Source organism: Sciurus carolinensis, chromosome 17 (genome assembly GCF_902686445.1).
Source record: "Sciurus carolinensis chromosome 17, mSciCar1.2, whole genome shotgun sequence".
Classification (NCBI taxonomy): Eukaryota; Metazoa; Chordata; class Mammalia; order Rodentia; family Sciuridae; genus Sciurus; species Sciurus carolinensis.
In genome coordinates, this window is record NC_062229.1 from 14,196,888 (window position 1) to 14,219,768 (window position 22,881).

General features: G+C 52.2%; 3 protein-coding genes across 6 annotated transcripts; 2 read left to right on the forward strand and 1 right to left on the reverse strand.

Moving 5' to 3' along the window:
- The first annotated feature begins 416 nt into the window (after positions 1-416).
- On the forward strand, positions 417-7,670 carry Plppr2 (phospholipid phosphatase related 2). Of its 4 annotated transcripts, none has more exons than XM_047532213.1 (9): positions 417-554; positions 1,181-1,260; positions 2,069-2,257; positions 2,387-2,522; positions 3,346-3,617; positions 4,594-4,770; positions 5,733-5,855; positions 6,154-6,205; positions 6,335-7,670. In XM_047532213.1, exons 2-9 carry the CDS (start codon positions 1,195-1,197, stop codon positions 6,676-6,678), a joined length of 1,359 nt encoding a protein of 452 aa, XP_047388169.1. In that variant the 5' UTR covers positions 417-554; positions 1,181-1,194; the 3' UTR covers positions 6,679-7,670. The 4 variants fall into 4 exon arrangements, with proteins under 4 accessions (XP_047388169.1, XP_047388170.1, XP_047388171.1 ...); XM_047532214.1 differs by having other exon boundaries at positions 2,144-2,257; XM_047532215.1 differs by having other exon boundaries at positions 5,733-5,839; positions 6,335-6,505.
- Positions 7,671-14,360: 6,690 nt separating this feature from the next.
- Swsap1 (SWIM-type zinc finger 7 associated protein 1) lies at positions 14,361-15,860 on the forward strand. Its single transcript, XM_047532080.1, has 2 exons — positions 14,361-14,606; positions 15,115-15,860. The coding sequence occupies exons 1-2, from the start codon at positions 14,361-14,363 to the stop codon at positions 15,616-15,618; spliced, it is 750 nt and encodes a 249-aa protein (XP_047388036.1). The 3' UTR covers positions 15,619-15,860.
- A 928-nt stretch (positions 15,861-16,788) lies between these two features.
- Positions 16,789-22,650, reverse strand: Epor (erythropoietin receptor). The gene is made up of 8 exons (XM_047531471.1): positions 22,423-22,650; positions 21,452-21,587; positions 20,878-21,056; positions 20,642-20,799; positions 20,027-20,180; positions 19,856-19,943; positions 18,270-18,357; positions 16,789-18,187 (listed from the first exon to the last, which is right to left on the reverse strand). Exons 1-8 carry the CDS (start codon positions 22,535-22,537, stop codon positions 17,576-17,578), a joined length of 1,530 nt encoding a protein of 509 aa, XP_047387427.1. The 5' UTR covers positions 22,538-22,650; the 3' UTR covers positions 16,789-17,575.
- Between the last annotated feature and the right edge of the window lie 231 nt (positions 22,651-22,881).

The window sequence follows — 22,881 nt, forward strand, 5'->3', positions numbered from 1 at the left end:
GGGCTGTACTTGTAGCTCTGATATGTGTAGGGTCTCCTGGTCTCCCTGACTGTGTATTTGTGTGGGGGGGACATGTTTGATCTGTGTGGGTGTCCATGACAGGCTGTGTGCATGCTGTGCCTTGTGTGTGTGTGAATGCTGTTAGGAATGTTGTGGGTGTCGGGTACCTGTGTGAATGAGCGGCCTGTCTTGTTCACCATGAGGCAGGCACCCGGCATTGTGTTCTTGGTCCTCATTGGGATGGATGAATGCGTGTCATGGAGGTGCAGTATTTGGGATTGGAGGCTGTGACTGGGTTGAACACTGGGGGTGCTGGTGTGGGTGACTCCAGGGGCATCTGGGACCTCTGGTGACCCTTACCCTTCATGTTGCACGGCAGAATGAGCCTCATGGATGGAGCTCTGGACCCAGAGTGCCTACCCTTGCCTGCCTGAGCCTTAGTGTCCACATCTGCACAATGGGGGTGACTATCCCTGCCCTGCTGGCCATCAGGAGTGGCTGTGAGTCTGTGGTTGTGGTGGCAGCCTGTCAGAAGCCCTAGGGCATTTTCACAGGTGAGTTCAGGTGGCAGAATTAGTGAGCAGGTGTGATGGTTGGCTCCTGAAGTGCTGGGGACTGAGGTTAGGGGGTTGGGGTGGAGGAGGGGAGAGGCAGCTGGCTGGAGGTGGGGGAAGAGGGAAAGGCAGCTGGGAGAGAAGGAGGGCCTGGCTATCAGCCCGCACCAGATACCACAGCCCAGGGGGACTGAGAAGGAGACCCCCGAGGAGGCCATGGGGAAATGAATTCAAGGGAGGGACCCAGCATGGGGCATGGAGTTCCCTGGGAAAGAGGAAGGAATCCCCTGAAAACTGGTGGGGGTGGGTGCCATGAAGGAGCTCTTCTAAAGGCCAAGGGGGAAGGGTCCTCCTAGAAGGCCTCTGGTTACATCTCCAAAGGTTGCAGAAGAGGACCACTGTAGAATCTTTGGGGTCCCTGGTAGGCTAAGCAGGTGGTGGGGGTGTGGGATCCAAGGGGCAGAGCCAGGGGCAGTGAGGTGGGATCAGGATTGTAGAAAGCTGTCCAGAAGGCTCAAGGGGCAGAACCAGAGGTCCCTGTGGCCACAAGGTTCAGGGGTGGGGCCAGGGTCCCACAGGGGTTCAGGGTCACCCTGGAGGCCCCACTTCCTGTCCCCTCTCTGCAGGCCCAGCCTTCACCATGGCGGGAGGGAGACCTCACCCAAAGAGGAGTTTCTCCATCATTCCTTGCTTCGTCTTTGTGGAGGTGAGGACCCCAAACCTCTCCCAGAGGTGGCACCCCTGTCTTCATGTCTCTTCTTCTGTCTCTGCCCAACCTCAGTCTCCCTTCTTCTCCCAGGTCCCCACCTGGATCCATTATACCATCTCTTATCCTAATCTGTCCCTGTTACCCCAGGATCTCCATTGCTGTCCCCTTCTCTTGAGAAGTGGTTACAACCTTGGGCTCAGAAAGTGCCCTTCTCAGGGTTCTAATCCCAGTCTGCCTTCTCCATCCATACTTCTGAAGTGTGTTGGCACCTGAGCCTCAGTTTCCTCATCCTCACCATGGGTGTACTAGGGTCCCTCTCTCCAAGGGCCCTGTGAACATATAAATTCACAGAGGAGACTTAGTAGGATGCTCCCCCACAGTAAGGGCTGTACCTGTGGTAGCTGTGGTATTTCAGGTGTCATCCCACAGTGTGTCTGTCTTTCTGTCCTGAGCCTGGACCCTGTTCTAACTCTGACCTTCATGATCTCCACCCTCATCCTCTCTCTCCTATTCCCTCCCCTCCCTTTCTCTTCCATCTCCCCTCCTCTTTCCTCTTCTCTCCCCTTTTCCCGTCTTCTCTCGGTTTCTGTCCTCATCTCTCCCTTTGTTCTTCCCAAGTCCCTCTCTCTCTTCCCCTCCTTCGGCTCTGTTCTCTCCCTCCCTCCTCCTTGTCTTGGTCTCTCTCCATCTTCCAATGTCCGCCTTTCTCCTTCCATTTCTCTTTATCTCTGTCTCCATGGCCTCAGAGCCTCTGACCTTCTCCTCCTTCTCTCTCTGCCTCTCTCCCTGCCCTGGCTGGGTGCAGTCAGTGCTGCTGGGCATTGTGGTTCTGCTTGCTTACCGCCTGGAGTTCACAGACACCTTCCCCGTGCACACCCAGGGATTCTTCTGCTATGACAGTACCTACGCCAAGCCCTATCCAGGGCCTGAGGCTGCCAGCCGAGCACCACCGGCCCTCATCTATGCCTTGGTCACTGCGGGGCCCACCCTTACGGTGAGATGGGTGTGGGTTGCCTTGGTCAGACCATGGGGAGGACCCCCCAGGAGACAGGAAGGCCACACAGGGGCTGGTGGAGATCTGGGCCTGAAGGCCAGGAAGACCCCACCTTGGTCTTGTCCACAGATCCTGCTGGGGGAGCTGGCACGTGCTTTCTTCCCCGCACCGCCCTCAGCCAGCCCCATCATCGGGGAGAGCACCATCGTGTCGGGGGCCTGCTGCCGCTTCAGCCCCCCGCTGCGGAGGCTGGTCTGCTTCCTGGGTGAGAGTCTCAGCCCACGGTCAGCCCTGTGGTATTGGGAAAGGGGGAGGCAGTTGCAGAGGCAAAGGGAGATGGACTGGTTCTGCCATAGTAAGAATTCCAGGTATGAAGGAAGAAGTCTTCGAATTGGCACGATAGGGACCACAGGGGCCAAAGAGGGACTTGGAGTCAGTCAGAGATAATGGAGGTTCCAGGGACTGGGAGAGGCCTAATTCAACCAAAAATGGAACGAGGGGAGTCTTGGGCACAAAAGGGGCACTGCCTGTGGCCAAACACAGTGGGACCCCAGAGAAGACAGATGAGACTCCCAGTCACATTACATGGGGCCCCGATCACAATTGGTGGTCATGGGGCAGGGAGCAGAGCTTTTACCTAAACATGGCTCCAGTGGCTGAAGATCCAGCTCTAACTAATTAGGGCCCCAGGGGAAGAGGGATCAGCTCAGCAATAGTGGGGTCCTAAGGAGGCCCAGATGTCTGCAGGGTTTTCTGAGGTCAGGCCTGGGCCCAATCCTAATGTGATACTGGTTGCAGTATCAGGTATAATGGGGTCCCAAGGGAAGGCTACTCTTGACATAGGATAATCCCAGAGGTCACATGTACTTATAGTGAGAGTTCCAGGGGGTAGGAGGCCCTGAGGTCCACCATGGTGGTCCTAAAAGAAGGAGGACCTTGGCCCAGGTATAATGTGGCCCCAGGTGTGCTTTAATGGTGCTCCTGGGAACAGGGAGAGAAGCGGCCAGTGGGAGCCATAGGGACTTTCAGGAGGAGGGCCAGTGGGGCCACAGGGCTGGGGGCATGAACCCCTTCCTCTCCACCACCAGGGGTATACTCCTTCGGCCTCTTCACCACGACCATCTTCGCCAACGCGGGACAGGTGGTGACCGGCAACCCCACGCCACACTTCCTGTCAGTTTGCCGCCCCAACTACACCGCCCTGGGCTGCCCACCACCCTCACCTGACCGTCCAGGGCCTGACCGCTTTGTCACTGACCAGGGCGCCTGTGCAGGTAGCCCCAGCCTTGTGGCCGCTGCGCGCCGCGCCTTTCCCTGCAAGGATGCAGCCCTGTGCGCTTATGCAGTCACCTACACTGCGGTGAGCACCCAGAGGAGCGGTGGGGTTGGGTCGGAACGCAGGTGAGCTGGGCGGCCAATCAGGAGGCTACCAGGCCTGAGCCTGGGATTCCTGCCCACCTCCATGAGACCACGCCCCTGTGCTATAATCCCGCCCCTCTGGTGGAGTCTACCCATTAGGGGCTCTGACTCCTCCCCTGGGTCCGGGCCACGCCCTTGGACCTGAGTCTATTGCTGTGCCTTGAGTGTGCCTCTTGGTGTGTAACCATGCCTCCTGTCCCGGTAATGCCATGCCCAAAGGAGGCTCTAGCCTCCACCCTTTGGGATCAGAACACTCCTGGGAGTTGAACTCTTCTCCTTAGGGTACCCACAGGCTACAGGCCCTGAATAGTAGGTGGGAGGCTAGGCGGGGTTTCAGCCCTTCCCCTGAGTGCCTTGTCTCGCCCTTTGTTGTCCTGGCCACTACCTGTCTTGGCTTCTGCTTTTCCCTAGTCACAACCTCTGTTGCTTTGATCCCTTTTTCTGGCCTCTGGGGTGATGACCTAACCCTGTCAGTGGTCTCCTGGGGCTGGCGTACCACCCCGGAAGCTCCTGTAGCTGCCCCTTTGACCCTGACTCCACTCTCTGGTTCTGTGGCCATGGCCTAATCCCCACCCCACCTGTAAGCATCTGTGACTTTGTCCAGGTAATACTAGAGCTCCAGATCCTGACTTCTGCTCTTTGGAGCTCTGGTCACATGCCCCTAGCCCTGTGAACTGTTGCCGGGGGACTCCCTGACCCCAATTTCTGCTCCCACCCCAACTCCTGATCCCTAATTGCCATTTCAGTCACACCCCGATTTCTACAAGAGCTCCCTGGAACCCTGGAGCCCATTAACCTGTCCCTGTAGCCCTTGGTAGCACCAAAGTCAGGTCGCATCTCCTAGCCCGAAAGACAGTGTCCCCTTGGGTTTGACGCCTTCACTTCAGTATGTCCCCTGATCAGTCTGGTTCCCACAGATGTATGTTACCTTCGTGTTCCGCGTGAAGGGTTCCCGCCTGGTTAAACCCTCCCTCTGCCTGGCCCTGCTGTGCCCTGCTTTCCTGGTGGGCGTGGTCCGCGTGGCGGAGTACCGCAATCACTGGTCAGACGTGCTGGCGGGCTTCCTGACTGGGGCAGCCATCGCCACCTTTCTGGTGAGCCCCAAACCCACCCATCCCTGCATGGTAGACTCTCATCAGCACCTGGCCTGAGAGGCAGGACTGCATGATGATAAACGGTTTTGACTCCACATTACTTTGGGCGGGTCCTCTAACCTGACCCCAGTCTGCATGTTCTCATCTGTGAAAGGGAATAACGACCAGGACCAGGGTAAGGCACTGTCTTGGATGCAAATTTAAGACACACACTCAGCAATCAAGATGAATATTTTAATGAAATCTTTTGAAGTTTTTAAAAATATTTTTTAGATGTTGATAGACCTCTATTTTATTCATTTATTTATATGTGATGCTGAGACTTGAACCCAATGCCTCATACATGCTAGGCAAGCACTTTACCACTAAGCCACAACCCTAGCCCTGAAATTTTTTTTTTTTTTTTAATTAAAATTTGGGGCTGGGGTTGTGGCTCAGTGGTAGAGCACTTGCCTGGGTTTGGTTCTCAACACTGCATATAAATAAATTAATAAAATAAAAGTCCATTGACAACTAAAAATATATTTAAAAAGTAAAATAAATTAAAATTTATGCCAAGCAATCACAACATACAAAATGACAAAAATTAGATGGGGTTGGGGCTATAGCTCAGTGGTAGAGCACTTGCTTAGCATAGGTGAGGCCTTGTCTTCCATCCCCAGCACTTTAGAAACAAAAACCACAAACCAAAAAGCCAAAACCAAAAAACCTTTAATGAAGACGGTAAATCCTGCCTTGCACAATGCAGCCTTGCTTGCCTTACCCCAGTCCCAGCCCTGCAGGTACCCACCTCTTAGTAAAGTGAAAAAGCAGGGCGTGGCATATAGTAGGTACCATAAAAATGTTAGCTGTTTGTGAAAATCTAGGCCTCAGTTTCTTGATCTGAAAAATGGGGATGATGTTTACATAACTCCTACACCATTGGCCTCAGGCCTCAACAGGCCCCTCTCCCTCTATCCCAGGTCACCTGTGTTGTGCACAATTTCCAGAGCCGGCCACCCTCTGGCCGAAGGCTCTCCCCCTGGGAGGACCTGGGCCAGGCCCCCACCGTGGACAGCCCCCTCGAAAAGTTAAGTGTGGCCCAGGTAAGGGGGGCCGGGGCTGTACCCGGCTGGAGAGGGTGGTGGGTGGAGGGGGCCCAAGGAAGCAGGAAGTCAGGCCTGGGGAGGTGGAGAGGTCAGCCATATTTGTGGACTGGGTCATAGGGAGGGAACAACCCTGAAGAATGGGAGTGCATGCCCTCTCCCTCCTCAGGGGACACCATGAATCCAGGGAACGCTGGTTGTCTTTTCCACTGAGTGCTTTGCCTAAAGAGCCTTCCTTGGCTGTGGGCGGTGGGGTCCTGGGGTCCTCTAGCCCCTTCCCTCTGCCTCTTTGTCTCAGGAACCCGAGGCCTGCAGGCCGCATTCGACACCGGCACGGCTCACCCCATCCAGTGAGTGTCGGGAAAGTAGGGGGACAAACAAGGGGGGATTTCCCACTGCGCAGCCATTGGGGTCTCACCTAGACTTCCATGGCTCCCTGCCAAGATTTCTAATCCCCTGCTGTCTGACACCTGCCCTAGAGCCGCAGAACTGCGCCCGCCGTGGCCACCTGATCCCCAGCTGCGTGTCCTCCAGGGCCCCAGCCATGTGTTCGTCACCTCGTGTGCCCCGCCCTCGACTGAGGTCTGAGCCAACACCCCTACCACTGCCCTTGCCCCTGCCAGCACCAACTCCCAGCCAGGGCCCCTCACCTTCCTCCCCTGGACCTGGGGGCCCAGGCGGGGGTGGTGGGCGTGGCCGGAAGCTGCTGCTGCCCACTCCCCTGCTGCGGGACCTTTATACCCTTAGTGGACTCTATCCCTCCCCCTTCCACCGGGACAACTTCAGCCCTTACCTGTTTGCCAGTCGCGACCACCTGCTGTGAGGCCCACCTGTCCATCCAGAACCTGCCCACGTCCCCATTTCTCCCCCGCCACACGTGTATGTGCGTGTGCCACGTGAGTGCCAAAGCCCCCTGCCCACAAACCAGCCAGGCCCTGACATTAGGAGGTGGCTGGAAGGACATGCAGGGGGATCCCCTGCCTCTTTTGCCCTTCGGGACATCCCAGTGGGCACAACTGCTGGTTGGGCCCTTGTACCTAGGATTGTCCTTTTAAGGGCTAAAGCTGGGCTCAATTGGCCATTGCCCAGCCAATGAGAACCCTCGGTTCTCAGAATTCCACCCCAAAGGACTTTACTCCAGCCAATGGGAGCCTCCCTCTCACTTCTTAGAATCCTCAGGCAAGAGGGCAACTCCAGCAGCGTTCAGTGCCTGAACAGCCAGTAGGAGCCCTTGGCTTTCAAAATTTCTAGAGTGGGTGGGTATGATTCCAGTCAATGGGGGACCGCCTGTGTTTAAGCATGTGCAAAGGAGAGGAGGGAGAGGGGTTCATCCTTTGTCACCAGATCCTTTCTCCTCCAAATCAGAGTCCAGCTGGAGGGTGGGGGGCAGGTTCCCCCATGGCAGGGTCCTTGGGGTACCTCTTCTCCTTCAGCCCCTCCCCCATGTGCACCCCTCTCACCCCATCCCTCCCAACTCCCTACTTAAGCAGGGCTAACCCCAGTTCAGAGGTTTTGGGGTTCAGGGTGCTGTGTCTCCCCTTGCCTGTGCCCAGGGCCACCTAAATCCTTCTGTTACTTATTAGGGCTGTGGGAAAGAACATTTTTTTTTCTTGGAACCCACCCCTGTTCTTCACACTTCCCCCCATGCCTCAGCCTCATGCAGATGTGCCATCTTGGGGGGCATGGGTGGAGCAGAGGGGGCTCCCCTACCCTGAGCAGCCAACTGCAGTGGGCAGAGGAGACATTGTCCCCTTTCCTGCACCCTTCTCATCTTTAATAAAGACCTGGCTTCTCATCTTTAATAAAAACCTGTTTATAACAGAAGTTTGGCCACTTGCCTGCCTCCCCCGGACAGTGGGGTGTGAAGGACTGTAATTGTGGGTCTAGGTGGCTGTGAAGCTGGGTGTGGGTGTATGGTCACAGTGTATCTGAGGACAAATGTGGAAAGGCAGTGTGTGGCCATGGAGCCAGCAATCTGGGTCAAAATCTGGCTTGGCACTTCTTGGTTGTGTGGCCTTGGGAAAGTTAGTTAATCTCTCTGTGCTCCTGTTTTTTTCCTCTGTCAACTGCAGGTGGCCCTCATATGCCACTAGGGCAAACAAATACATGATGGGCCCTCACATGATGATGTTCCTCAGGTAGCTGACCTGTTTCTGACAACAGCCAGGGGGGCAGAGCGCACAAGAAACAGGGTGAGGGAGTGAGAGGGAAGGAGGGTGCTAAGAGGCACTAGGAACCTCCAAGCTGAATACCTGGCAGCAGGGGACTGATCGTGAGCTTGTGCCAAATGTCAAACCCCTGAGAACTCAGAAGAGACTGGGAGGGTAGAAGGACAGGGAGCTCCACACACTGTGGGCCTGTGTGGGGCCTCAAGCCATTTGGATCCCAGAGATATCCAGGAACCAGGAAAGGGAAATCTGCTTCCCTTCTTGCCTCATTCATTCATTCATCCAACAAACATGATGGAACACCTACCATGTGTCAAGTTGTGTTAAGGGGCTGTAACAAAATACTGTAGGCTAGGTGGCTAATACACAACAGAAATTTACTTCTCAAATATCTGGAGGCTGCCAGGCATATGGGAGCCATATGGGAGGCTGACGATCTCCAGTTCAAAACCAGCCTCAGCACTTAGTGAGGCCCTAAGCAACTCAGTGAGACTTTTCCTCTAAATAAAACACAAAAAAAGACTGGGAATGTTGCTCTGTGGTTAAGTGCCCCTAGGTTCAGTTCCCATACCAAAATAAATAAATAAATAAATAAATCTGGAGGCTGGGAGGTCTAAGATCAAGGCACCAACAGATTTGGTGTCTGGTGAGGACGTGTCCCTCTTGGATGACTGCCTAACTCTAATATGACATGCAGAAGACAGAAGAAGCTCTCTGGGGCCTCTTTTATACAGTCACTAATCTCATGACCTAATCACCTGTGAAAGGTTCCACCTCCCAATATCATTAAAGGTTAGGATTGCAACATGAATTTGGGAGCCAGGCACAGGGCCCTTAGCAGTAAACAGAACGGACACAAATTCCTGCACCTGTAGAGCTCATATGCTAATACCTGACAGACAATTAAAAAATAAGCTATATACACATTCATATTCCCAATTTTTATGAAAGTTTGAAAACCAAAAAAAAAATTTTGCAGTTTTTTTTTGGGGGGTTTACTCAGGGTTCAAGGCATGCTGGGCAAGTGGTCTACCTCTGAGCTACCTCCCCAGCTTTTAAAAAAATTTTATTTTGAGACAGGGCCTCACCAAGTTGTCCAGGCTGGCTTCAAAGTTGTGATCCTCCTATCTCAGCCTCCTGAGTAGCTGGGATTAAAGGCATGCCCCACCAAGTCCATTTTCTTTCTTTTTTAAAAATTTGTTTTAATTAGTTATACATGACAGTAGAATGCATTTTGACACAACATACATAAATGGAGTATAACTTCTCATTCTTCTGGTTGTACCAAGCCCATTTTGAGAAAACCAAAATCTTTTCATAATTCCCTTGGGTCAAAACCTAATCCGAACTGACATGAGATTAAGTATAGCTTTTAATTATTTCACTTGCTGCACATACTCTTATTTTGCTGCAGATGGGTGTTTGCTCTTCACATATATATTACCCTAGCCCCACCATGGGTATTATGCAAAACAGCATTTACACCACATTACCTTTCAAAAATTGGAAACATTCTGAATTCCAAACTCTAAGATCAAAGACATAGGTAAGGGATTGGGACTTCTAATATGTTAGACGTTGATATGTGATAAGGAGAAAACTCAACCTAGGAAAGATGTGAGAATTGTGGAATGGGACTTGGCTTACATTTTAAAGAGCATGGCCAGGGAATTTCCCCCTAAGAAGATGAAACCAGAAGGGAGATGTGAAGGAGTAGAGAAAAGGAACTATGTAAATATCTGGTTATGGGAATAGCAAGTGCAAAAGTCCTGAGCTAGAGAATATTCCTGGTGTGGTCAGGGAACAGCAAGGAGGTCTGTGGGGCTGGAGTGGAGGGGGAGAGGTGGAAATAGAGGAAGAAGAGGTCGGGGAGATGATGGGTTGATGAGTCGTTGGCCACAGGGAATAAAATGGAAGCATGAGTGAGCTGAACGTAGAAGACAGACAGGATTGACCAACCTGCTTGACCAACCGTGGCTCTATTACATCTCCGACACCTGAGATCCGTGGTTCCCCCTGATCTGGAGGCTGCCTCCCTTGGTTCAAGAAGGAAATAACACATCAGCACCACGGACAGCACCTCCGCTACTGTTGTCCATGGTGCTGATGTGGAATGCAGGTGGGAAAGAGTAAATTGGGTCTGGTTCCTCTGAGAAGGTTTGTGACAGCAGCCTTGGTCTTGACCTCATTCTCAACCCTAAGATGGATGAATTTAAGTAGAGAACACCTCCCTGGGTCACAGCATTTTAAACTCAACTCCACCAAAACAGCTGTGATTCAGAATGTACATAAGAACACAATCATCGTTTACTCAAAACTCTCATGACCAGGCGTGCTGCCGCACACTGGCAATTTCAGCTACTTGGGAGGCTGAGACAGGAGGATCTCAAGTTTAAGGACAGGCTGTTTTATTCAGCTTTTTGCTGTTGTGACCAATAGACCCTACAAGAAGAATTTTAAGAAGATAAAGTTTATTTGGGGACTCACAGTTTCAGGGATCTTAGTCCATAGATGGCTTGAAGCTCAAGTCCTTGAAGCTCAAGGTGAGGCAGACACCATGGTGGAAGAGTGTGGTGAAGGAAATCAGCTCGGGGTATGACAATCAGGAAGCAGAGAGAGATTAAGCTCAGCTCACAAAATACATATCAAAGGCATCACCCCCCCCCAGTGACCCACCACCTCCATTCACACCTTACCTGCCTGTAGGTACCACTCAGTTAATACCCAGCAGGGGAATAATTCACTGATTGGGTTGTGACATCCTTAACCCAATCATTCACCTGTAAACTTTCTTGCATTGTCTCACTCAGGAGCACACCTTTAGGGGCACACCTCATATCCAAACCATTACAGCCTCAGCAGCTTAACAAGGCCTTCAGAGAGAAGAAGAAGAACTATCTCAGAATAAAAAGGACTGAATTTATAGCTCAGTGGTAAAGCAAGCACCCTGGGTTCAATTCCCAGTACAGAGAGAGAGTGATAGAGAGAGAGAGAATGAGAACACATGAGAACACACTGGGGATTCAGCTCAGTATTAGAGCACCTGCCTAACATGTGAGGCCCTGGTCAATCCCTAGTACCACAAAACAAAAACCAAACAAACAAAAACTCTCAAGACTCCGGTGGCCCTCTAAGCCTTGGGTCTTTGTACTTCCATGTGTGTCCACCTGGAAGGCTCTTCCCTTGCATATGTGCTTCATTCACTCCCTCACCTCCTTCAGTCCTTTCCTCAGCTGTCACCTCCCCAATGAAACCTACCCTGATCACCCTATTTGACACTGGAAAAACAATTGATCTTTCTAAATTCCCTTCCCTCTGCAATTTTTTTGCATATATTTATCATATGCTCATATTCTCTTCAAACTCCTCTCAATGTTTAGTGGCTATCTTCTCCCTAGACTGTCCCCCTCCACCAGGACAGAGACTTGCCTATTGTTTCTCACTACTGGGTCCCCAGTTCCTATCACATCACCTGGCACTTAGTAGGTGCCTAGAACGGGCCTTAGTGGTTCTCAAAAAAATGTTTGTTGAAGTAATGAAATAATCACTTGACCATGCCACAGACTAAGAAGAAGCACAGATTGACCCTTCGCCCCTCACCCTTCACCCCTCTGTGCAGCCCCACCTACAGGCGGCTGCACCCTTCCACAGAGCATCTCTCTTTAAGTGCCTTTCTGTGAAGATATGAAGACAGAATTCTGAGAAGTGAGAGAAAGAAATGTGTTCTGGAGAGATCTGCCAAATGTCTGCATCGCTGCTGAATGTCCTCACTCAGCCTACATTTATGAGCACCTACTGCGTGCCAGGTGCTGTGCTAGGAGTGGCCACCTGGCATTGAACAAAAGGAAGACCTTATCTTTGTGGAGTTGACACTCAAGTGGGGAGAGATGCCATCAGGTAAATGCACAATGTTGGGAGTGACGGTATTTGAAGCAGTTAGAATGAAGCTGGGTGCAGAGGTGTCCACATCGCTAGCCCCAGCTGCCAGGAGGCTGAGTCAGAGGGATCACTTGAGTCCAGGAGTTCAGGGTCAGCCTGAGCAACATGATGAGACATGGGGTCTCTTTGGAAAAAAAATTAGTGAAGACTGTGCAATTTTTCACATGTGATCAGAGAAAGCCTCTCTAAGTAGGTGATATTTGACCAGAGACATAAATGGAATTTTATTTCATTTCTTAATAAACCTGCTGGGGGGGCTACAGCTGTAGCTCAGTGGTAGAGTACTTGCCTAGCATGTGTGAGGCACTGGGTTCCATCCTCAGCACCACATAAAAACAAATAAATTAAATAAACCTGCTGGGTGTGGTGGTGCATACCTATAATGCCAGTGACTCCTGGGGCCAAGGCAAGAGGACTGCAGGTTTGAGGCTAGCCTCAACAATTTTTTAAAATTGTTTTTAGTTGTACATGGACACAATATCTTTATTTACTTATATGTAGTGCTGAGGATAGAACCCAGTGCCCCGCACATGTGAGGCAAGCACTCTTCCACTGAGCCACAGGCCCGGTCCAGCCTCAGCAATTTAACAAGACTCTCAATAACTTTGTGAGACCCTGTCTCAAAATGAAAAACAAAAAGGACTGGGTTGAGGCTCAGTGGTCAAATGCCCTTGGGTTCAATCCCCAGTATCAAAAAATGAGCCAAACAGATGTCTGTGAGTGACTGATCTAGATAAAGGAACGGCAAGTGCAAAGGGCCTGAGGTGGGGCCTCAGCATGCCTCCGTATGTAACTGTGTGCTGTTAGTGCTACTACTGGTATAACTGGAGTATTGCAGTGCAATGTCATGTATCTGTTGGGGGAGGCTGAGGCAATGTGTTTGACAGTGCAATGTAATCGTGTGTCTCACAGTATGTGTGTGTGTGCCTGTGCGTGCATGCATGCATGTAGTGACAATGGCATACTTGGATTAGAGTGTGTTCTGGTGTGTGTTTGTGCAAGAGAAAAGATGTGTGTGAACACAGGGCAGAGGGTAATGGGATGCTTTGTATCTGGATGGGTATAGCTGCAAGCATGTGGATGATGGAGATTCTGGAAATGAAATACATGCAGAGATGTCATGGTGTGTGTGTGTGTAAAGGCTGTGGGGTGCCCAGCTGTTTGAGTGGGTGTATTGGGGGATGTTGTGGAGCTGTTTTCTGGTCCCAGAGAGAGAGAGAGAGAGAAAGCCCAGGAAATCACAGTTCCGCCCTGCCCCTGGGTCTCCAAGCAACAGCACCACTTTGAAGTTACCAGGACACCAGGTTGCCAAGGCAACAGAGACATGAGTGGCAGCTCTGGGGCAAAGTCTGGGTGAGGAGACCCAGTCAGTGATCACACTCACTTCATTTCTTCCTCTCTCTTAGTTTCTCAAAATTCCTACCTTCCTTCCTTCACTGACTTAACAAGAATATATTTGAGGGGCTGGGGAGATAGCTCAGTCAGTAGAGTGCTTGCCTTGTAAGCACAAGGCCCTGGGTTCGATCCCCAGCACCCCCCCCCCCCAAAAAAATATATATATCTATATATATATAAAATATATATATATATATATATATATATATATATTTGAGACAAAGTGCTAAGCACTGTTCTGAGCTCTGGAGAGACAAAGCTGATAAGGCAAACAAGACCTCTACTGCATTTCCATCTCCCAGCCCCTTTCTTTCCTGCCTCCTTTGTCTTATATTCCCCCTTCCCTTGTTCCCTCAGCACGAGCAAGATTCGAGAAGCCCCTGGCCACTGAGAGAGGTGAGAGTTCTCTTCTCACAGACCCTCTTAGATGGCTGCTGCTGTTTTGTTGTGTTGATGTTGTCTGCACACAGTGTGCCTGAACCTATGGCCCAAACACTTGTGCCCATATTCAGGTGTGTAGAGACACAAGCACACAACTCATCCTTCTATACTTCTCGGTTGTCATGGGGTGACATCATCAAAACCACATACAGACACATGCCCATCAATACTGCCCTGAGATACCATGAGACCCATTTTACAGGTGAGCAAACTTAGGCTAGGAGACTTGAAGTAATGTCAATGATTTGGTCCTGCTTACTCCAATACTCAACGTATATTGGTCTGAGTAGCTGATTCGCTCACGGTAATAGTATTTGTACTACTTCCCCCAGCAGACTCCCTCAGAGGAAGGTCTTTTCTCTCTTAAAATCCCCCATTTCTCTAAACTCAGACGAGGTTATCTGTCCATTGGCCAGGGGAGGAGCTAGCAAAGAGTATCTACTTTTGACGGACAGCTCCAAGGACCAACAGAGAAGCTAAGTCTACTGTAACCAATGAGGCCTCAGTTTGGGCGGGATCAAGGCTGGGAATGCGCCCCCGATTGGACAGAGATATGTTGCTAATGGCGGAGACGCTGAGGCGGGTGCTAAGCGGCTACAGCGCGGTCGAAACCCGGGAAGACACGGTTGAGGCGGGGCCGCCTTTGCTGCTACTCGGTGCTCCAGGCTCCGGTAAAACAGCGCTGCTATTTGCGGCGGCCTTGGAGGCGGCAGGAGAGGGCCGAGGCCCTGTCCTCTTCCTGACTCGTAGGCCTCTTCAAAGCCTGCCCCGCAGCACGGGTGCAGCCCTCGACCCTTTGCGGCTCCAGGTAACGGTGGGGCGGGACCAGAAGCATGCCAGCCAATAGCGGGTGGATCGAGGATTGAGTGATAGGTGGGTTCATGGCGGGGATGGCGAGAGGGCCAACCCGAGCAGCCATGATGGGGTGGAGTCAGGAGTGTGTGAAGGGTGGAACCAAGCGGAGCTTAATTTTGAGTGGAAAACCATCCAGCATTGGGCGGTGTTAGAGGCGGTGCCAGAAGGGCGGAGTCAAGGGTAAGTGAGGGGTGGGGCTAAACGTGGGACTTGTCTGGACCGGAGTTGATTTCAAGGGAGCTAAGTTTTCAAGGCTTGGATCAGACCGAGAATGATGCTGGGGGCAGGTTTTCAGTGGCAAGATTTGTCCTTAACTAATAGACGGCAGTGCTGGAAAAAGGATCCACAGAAGAATATTTACCACGTTGTCATCCTGGAACCAGCTGTCCAAGGACTGCCATTACCGGGAGTCTGACTTTCTGGGCTGAATCTGACTTTTTCTTTCTTTTGGAATCTTCTAGAAGATTCGCTTCCAGTACCCACCCTCAACCCGAGAGCTTCTCCGGCTCCTGTGCTCTGCCCATGAGGCCCCAGGACCTGCCCCCTCCCTACTGCTGCTTGATGGTCTGGAGGAGTATCTAGCAGAAGACCCTGGGCCCCAGGAAGCCGCCTACCTGGCTGCCTTGCTTCTGGATACTGTTGCCTACTTCAGCCACCGAGGTGGACCCAACCGGGACTGTGGGCTCATGGTGGCCCTCCAGACTCAGGAGGAAGGAGACAGTGGGGAAGCCCTGCAGCTGGCACTGCTCCAGCGGTATTTCCCTGCCCAGTGCTGGCTGCAGCCAGATGCACCAGGCCCAGGAAAGTGCCGCATCCGAGCCTGCCTTGAGCCAAGTGGGCTGGGCCCCAGGACAGAGTGGTGTGTGACTTTCCAACTAGATGGAGAGATGAAGATAACCCGGTGGCCCACCCAGGCTTATGACCCCAGCTCAGTTAAGAGTTCAAGCCCTGGAGGCCAGCCCTGAGCTTGGTGCATGACAGCCTCTCTGCCTCAGTTTCCAAAGACTAGAATACTTGCCTCAGGGACATGTGCAGATTCAAGACCTAAAGTGCTCTTTCTCTTTAAAAATTAGCATTATAAGGGTTGGGGGGTGGCTCAGTGGTAGCATGTGTGAGACCCTGGTTCTAATCCCCAATACTGTAAACAAACAAAAACACCCTATTATCATGTACATATTATGCCCAATCAGTTGATTTTTTTTTTTTTTTTTTTTACTGTTCGAACTGTATAAAGAGTTTCCTGGTAAATGTAATCTGAGGCTTCCTTCTTTGCCCACTCAACATTGTTGCTAAGACTCAGCCACATTTTCTAGTTCAGTCCTTCTTCCCTGTTGCATATTAGTCCATGGGCAACTATACCCTAATTTATTCATCAAATTGATATATTTACTACTTGAACATTCTAGTATACATGTCCTGGTACATAGGTGTACCAGGATATATACTTAGGGTATATATTTAGAAGTGGAATTTCTGTAGCATAAGGTATGAATATTTTCAGCTTTCTCTGGTTAAGACAAACTTTAAAAGTGGTTAAATTAGGGCTGGGTCTTGGCTCAGTGGTAGAGCACTAGGGTATCGTGTGAGGCACAAGTTCGATACTCAGCGCCATATATAAGTAAATAAAATACAGTCCACTGACAATATTTTTTTAAAAAGTGGTTAAATGAAAATTGCTGCTAAATGCCATAATGATATTTGGCATCATCCCAGAGCTTGCTTGCTTTCTTTCCCTTTTTTTTTTTGTCCCCAGTACTGGGGATGGAACCCAGGGATGCTCTACTACTAAGCTACATCCTCGGCCCTTTTTTAAATTTTTGAGACAGGGTCTCTTTAAGTTGTTGAGGCTGGCCTGGAATCCTCCTGCCTCTACCTCCTGAGTAGCTGCAATTATAGGAACCAGTGCTTTCTTTAAAACATGGCCTGACCAGGTGTAGCACACAAGCCTGTAATCTCAGCAACTCGGGAGACTGAGACGGGAGGCTTGTAAGTTTTAGGGCAGCCTCAACAACTTAGGGAGGCCCTGTCTCAAAATAAAAAATAACTGGAGATGTAGCTTAGTAACAAAGTACCCCTGGGTTCAATCCCTAGTACCCAAGGGAAAAAAAAGCCTGATTCAGAATAAAGCCCTGTGAGTTATTGTTTTATTGTCATTATTAGTGGTAGAGACTAATTAGAGGGTTACTAAAAAGTTTTCCTCAGGTATACAATCAAATTACGTTTCCCAGCATCCCATGGTTCCAGTTGGGTCACATGACTTTCTGGCTCGTAAAATGTGAGAAAAGAGACTATTTTCAGATGAGATCCCTAAAATGGACCATGGAATCTTCTGCTGTTCTGCTGTATCCCTTTGCTTATTGGCTGGCAGAATGTAGAGGATCCATCTAAAGTACCCAAGGTCATCCTAAGAGAAGATGAGGCTACAGACCAAAAGAGTCTGAGCCTCTGACTCATCCTAAAATGGCTTCCCACCAGCTACGAGAGAGAAAGTATGTAATGGGTTAAGCCACTAAGATTTAGGAGCTGCTTGTTATAGCAGCTAGTATAACTCATATGACTTTTTAATTTATTTTATTATGATTAGTCTTCAAATTGCTAGGTCCAAAATTTCAGACTAAGATCAAGAACTTTAACTGCTGTCCCTATGGCCAGGGCCCAGGAAAATGTGGGGTTTACAGAGAGTTTGCAGAAGTCATAGTAGAAAAATTTACATATATTTTTTATCCATATACAAAAAAAACCCATACATATTATAAAATACTGCAAAGTTAGGACTTTCTGAGCAGCATGGGTTGGGCAGACAGTCAAAGTTAGCAGCACCCCTAACCTTGAGGGCAGCCTCACCATTCCCATTCAGTAAGTCTTGGACCCGAATGGGCACTGGGGTCATGTTGGATCCCCAAGCGTCTGTAGGCTGTAGTCCTAAGAGCAGGCCACATAGCTGGGGGGCAGAGGCTCAGGGGCTGGGACAAGGCTGTTCTCATACAGGTTGGAGTAGGGGCTATCAGATGAGCCCCCTCGGGCTCTCTGGGAGTCCCCTGAGCTGTAATCAGTTGAGATGCCTGAATCAGAAACCACGAGGTACAGGTACTTCAGGTGAGGCGGGGTGGGGGGCAGCTCAGGAGGCAGTGCTCGTGGACACAAGAGCTGGGAGCTGGGGTCCAGGATGGTGTACTCAAAGCTGGCAGCTGAGGCCCCCTCTGGCCTGGGCTTCAAGACCAAGGCAGATGAACATGAGGACACTTCTGAGCCTTCATCCACAGCCACCGTGTCCACACTGTCCTCAGGCCCTGGGAGGTCCCCACTGCATGGGCTCTGGGGCAGCAACCACTTGTCCAGCACCAGATAGGAGTCCTGGGCATGCTCACTGCCCACTGGCTCCAGCAGGGGCCCCTCATCATCTGCTCCTGGCTCCACTGCCTGGGCAGCACCCCAGCAGCGCTCTGAGAGAACTTCCAGGCAGGCTGGTGGGTCCTCTGTGAAGGGGGTGCAGGGGCTCCACCATAGACAGCCATCATGCTGGGACAGCCACAGCTGGAGAAACAAAACCGGCTTGCTCAGAGACTTTCCAAAGCAGGAGAGCTCCAGGCCCTCAGGGGACAACCAGGCCACCTACCTGGAAGTTTCCCTTGTGTGTGGTGAAGAGGCCCTCAAACTCACTCTCCGGGCTTGGAATGCCAGGCCAGATCTTCTGCTTCAGGGCCCTGTTGAAATTGATAGAAACCGGTTCAAGGACATGAGTCATTGAACACTCACCACTGCTCTTAGCTCCCAGTCACATGCACAGAAATATTCCTGGTCGCTATGGTCATGATGGAGACGAAGGGGTACATCAGGACTGGGGAACAGTGAGGTCCGATTTGCGAGGATGATAGGAGTTCCACATATACTGACTCATGCTCCTACTCCTGGTCCAGGTTTTGCCAGGAAGTCCGTTATTTTTTTATTAAAAATTTTTTTTTAATTTAAAGGTCAATGGGCCTTTATTTTATTTATTCATATGTGCTGCTGAGACTCGAACTCAGTGCCTCACACATGCTAGGCAAGCACTCTGCCACTGAGCTACAACCCCAGCCCTGGAAGCCCATTATTGTCATTACTCTTATCACTCCTTTCCATGGTTTCTTAATGCATTCAGAATAAAACAGGGCTGGGGATGTAGCTCAGGGGTAGAAGGCATGCTTAGCACTCTGGAGGCACTGGGTCCCATCCCCAACACACACATACAAACACACACACAAAGAATACAATCCAAACTCCTCCCGCAGCCCCACAGAAGGCCCTGTGTGATCAGGCTGCAGTCTTCCCTTACCTCATTCAACATTCCCCCCGCACACACTGCTCCAGCCATATAACTCTTCATGTAGCTGCTTCAATGTCCCAAGTTCATTCCCACCAAAGGGCCTCTGCACTTGCAGTTTCTTCTCCCCACTTTTCACATGGATGTTTCCTATCAACTTTCAGGTTTCTACTCCATCGTCACCATCTCCCAGAAGCCTTCCCTAACTATCCCATCATGTACCTATGCCATTTGTCTCTATGATATCACTCATCCCAATTTATAATCAAATATCTGTTGGGTCCCTTGTTTGTTGTCTGCCTTGTTTGTTGACTTGACTATCAGATCCACAAGGTCAAGGAACTTGTAAGCAAGATCTGGCTTGTTCACTCTCTCCTCCGTGTGTAGCACATAGTTGGTAACCAATATGTACTTTCCAACCAATAAATGAACTGGGCCGTGAAAGACGACTAGTGAATTACTTAGCGGACAAGGCGGGAAGGACACCCCAGGCAGAAGGCACAGCATATACAAAGACCTGGGGGTGTACAAAGGCATGATGTGTGCTTGGAATGAGAAACACCTCAGAATGGCTAGTCAGATCGTTAAGCATCTAAGGAACTTGTCAGCGAGGGTCGAGGGTCATTCAGGAGCCTAAATTTTTCCATTAAGATCATCTGGTTGATTTCATAAAATTGATTATGCTAGGAAAAGGAACTAGCAAAGGAATCCAAGAAAGGACAGACACTGAGGTACAAAGAAAACCTGGTGCACGTACCCAGGGGGCAGATAATTTTAACCAAGGGTCTGGGTCTGCTCACTGTGTGACCCTGGGCGAGTGTTTGCCCCTGAGTCTACTTTTCCCTAGTGAATGAGAGTTGCTCCTGGAAGGATCTGGGCCACGACCCCAGATGGGGGCTCACCGACGGTGGGACAGCAGGGCAAGCACGGCCAGCAGCAGCAGGATGAGTACCAGGATGAGGGAGAGCGTCAGGATGAGGGGGTCCAGGTCTAGGAGGCGGGCAGTAGGTCAGGGCATAAGGTTTGCCCAGCATTTCGTCCCACTTCCTCCTACACCCCGACCTGGGTCTCACCACTAGCGGTCAGCAGCGACGCAGGCTCAGACCAGGCGCTCCAAAAACCACTGAAGCTCGGCTCGGCCATACGCGCACGAACCGCGAAGGTGTAGCGCGTGGCTCCCCGCAGGTTGCTCAGCACGCACTCGGTACGGCCCTCCAAAATCTCTACCTGGGGGCGGGCACAAGAGGGGGACGAACAGAGAAGAGCGCTTGGGGCGGGCCCTGCAGGGACCCAGCCACTCTGAGAGGGAGGCAATGCCCACACATTGAGTCTGGGCCAATGAGGGTAGGGGCAAAGGAAGCTCTAGGCCAATCAGAGTGAGGATCCCGTAGCACGGGGCGGGACCTGCGCTACAGGAAGGCGGGACCGGACAGCGTAGATAGCATGCGGTTTAGGATACAAGAGTGACAGACGTCGGGTGTGAAAGCGGATCAGAGGGGCATTGGCAAAGGGCCAATGTGTAAATGGGCGTGGAGCTGTCTTGGGCGATTAGCAGAGGGATGTGGGCCGTCAGGGACGGGACTGGAGGAACCGGACCTGGAGAGCGGGACCCTTCTGGGTGGGCACTTAGGGAGGCCTGGCAGTCCGCTGCAGAGCTGCCGGGGCTGGGCGGTCATGGCAGGCCTCACCCTTTGCGATCCCCCTGCGCCGTTGCCGGCCGAGACGTCCACCTCATAGCGGATGTGGGTCGTCATGGGTGCGCCAGGAGGCGGGAGCCACCGTAGCACCACGTGGCCGCCCTCCTCGGCCTGCCGCGCCAACAGCCCGTCTGGGGCGTCCAGGAGCACTGCAGAGTGGGTTTGATCGGGTGGGCGGGGACCAAGACCCCCGACCCCGACCCCTCCTCCATTTCCCGCGCACTTACCCACTTCGTTGACGTGGATGATACGGCGATAGCGCGGAGTGCTTGAGGAAGCCGCTGTGACTAGCAGCTCTAAGGGCACGAAGCTCGACGTGTCGGCCGTAGGCAGCGAGCACCAGAAGCGCACCGCGCCACGGGCAATGGGCGCCTGGTGCAGGTGACACGGCTTCCGTGGCTCACCCCTGTGCGCCGGGGGACCCGGGAGAGAAGGAGCAAATTGGGTGGGGGAGCTGAGAAATGTGTCTGTTTTATCCAGACCGCGGTGGCATTTTGGTTGCTACCACCGGGGGGCGCCCCAGCCCCAGGGTAGTGACGCCTGAGTCCAGAGTCGAAGTCATGTTGCCCCAGTCCTGATGTTTGGGGTAGTGTGAAAGCGGTGATCACCGGAGTATTCCAGCACCTGCCACTAGGGGGAGCGTTAGACCTGGCCCGCTAGATTTGCCACCAGTGACCACAACTGGAGGCACCTTCCAACCCGACTCCAGGGGACACCTCAGGCTATGACCTCCAGGAAATTCTACCCTGCCCGCACCTCATCTCGAGACACACACCGGCTGGGACACCTGCCCTGACTCACTCGAGCTGGTAAAAGAAGCTGTAGTTGTGGGAGCCGATCCTAGAGCTCGCCGCTTCCTCCCAGAAACACACCAAGTCCTCCAACCTCTCCGTGAAGCACAGAAGCTCTTCGGACCCGCGGGCTGCCAGCAAGGCCGCTGGGGAAGTGGCAATGGGAGGGGGTCAGGGAAGTCGAGCCCTGTTTCTGGCCACAGCCCCCTTCCCCTCCCTCCGCCGCCTGTGCTGACACGATAAGAAAAAAGCACCGCCCCAACCTCTCCCCAGCAGGGCCCTCAAGGGGTCTGCAGAGAGGGGGTGCCCCTGAAACTCCCAAGTGCAGGTTGCTTGCCTACTATCCCCCACCCCATGCACACACACCCCCACCCCGTGGCCAGCTGAACAGTGCACCACCTTCAAGAGCTCTGCCCCAGCTGCCCGCGCAGCTCCAGCCCTGGACATGCGCACCAGAGGGTGTGTATGGAGGAGGCGGTCCCCTATCTGTCCCAGCAGGCTCCTGATAGCGCCAACCGTGTCCCCCGCCCCCTTCTTCGACCCGATGGGGCTAGGATTCTGGCGGTCGCCCACAAACCGTGTTTACAGTCGCCTGCAGCCTGGCCCCTCTGACTCGGACCCGGGCTTTAGACTCCCTTCCCAACTGGAGGGTCCTCTTGGTTCCCTCCCCCCAGGGACTCTGACTCCAGGAAGCCTTGACCCAGCATCACCCTTGTTCCATTCCGCTTTAGCATGTCCCAGACTCCCTGAAAAGATAACATAAGAACCTTATGCCCCTCTCTTAACTTCTTCCCCCGGACCCATTCTGGGGACTTAGACCCCAGTATGCCTCAATGGGACGTGCGGACACTAGCTTGGTCCCTAGGATCCAGTCTGGAGGTACAGAACCTGGTATGGCCCCCAGGACCCAGGTTGGGAATTCAGGCCCCAGCATTGCCCTCTGGGACTCAGGGTGGGAGCTCACACAGAGTCCATTCTTACCTTTGCTCTCAAACTTGGGATTGGGCAGGTTGAGTGGGGGTGCCCAGGCCACTCCAGCAAGCAGGAGGCAGAGGGGACCGACTCGGGGCCAAAGGGGTGGCCAGAGGTGGTCCATGATTAGACCCCTGCCCCTAGGAGCCCAGGGCTCCTGCCCCTTGGACCCAGTCCCTGGCAAGGTCCACAGCTGAGGTCGACAGCTGCCTCCACCGGACACAGCTGACCAGGCTGCCCTTCCCAGCCAGAAGCCTCCTAGAGGCAGCTCCCCCAAAGGGGCGGGACCAGCTCGCAGCCTGGGCAGAGATAAGCACCCGCCGGGAGGGACCAGCGGCCCCTTGGAGGCTAGGAACAGCTCCAAATGCAACATGGGACACACTGTATGTGACTATATGACCCTAAACAAAAATAACTTTACCTTATCCAATCTTTATTCTCATCTATAAAACCTAGCCTGATGCGTAC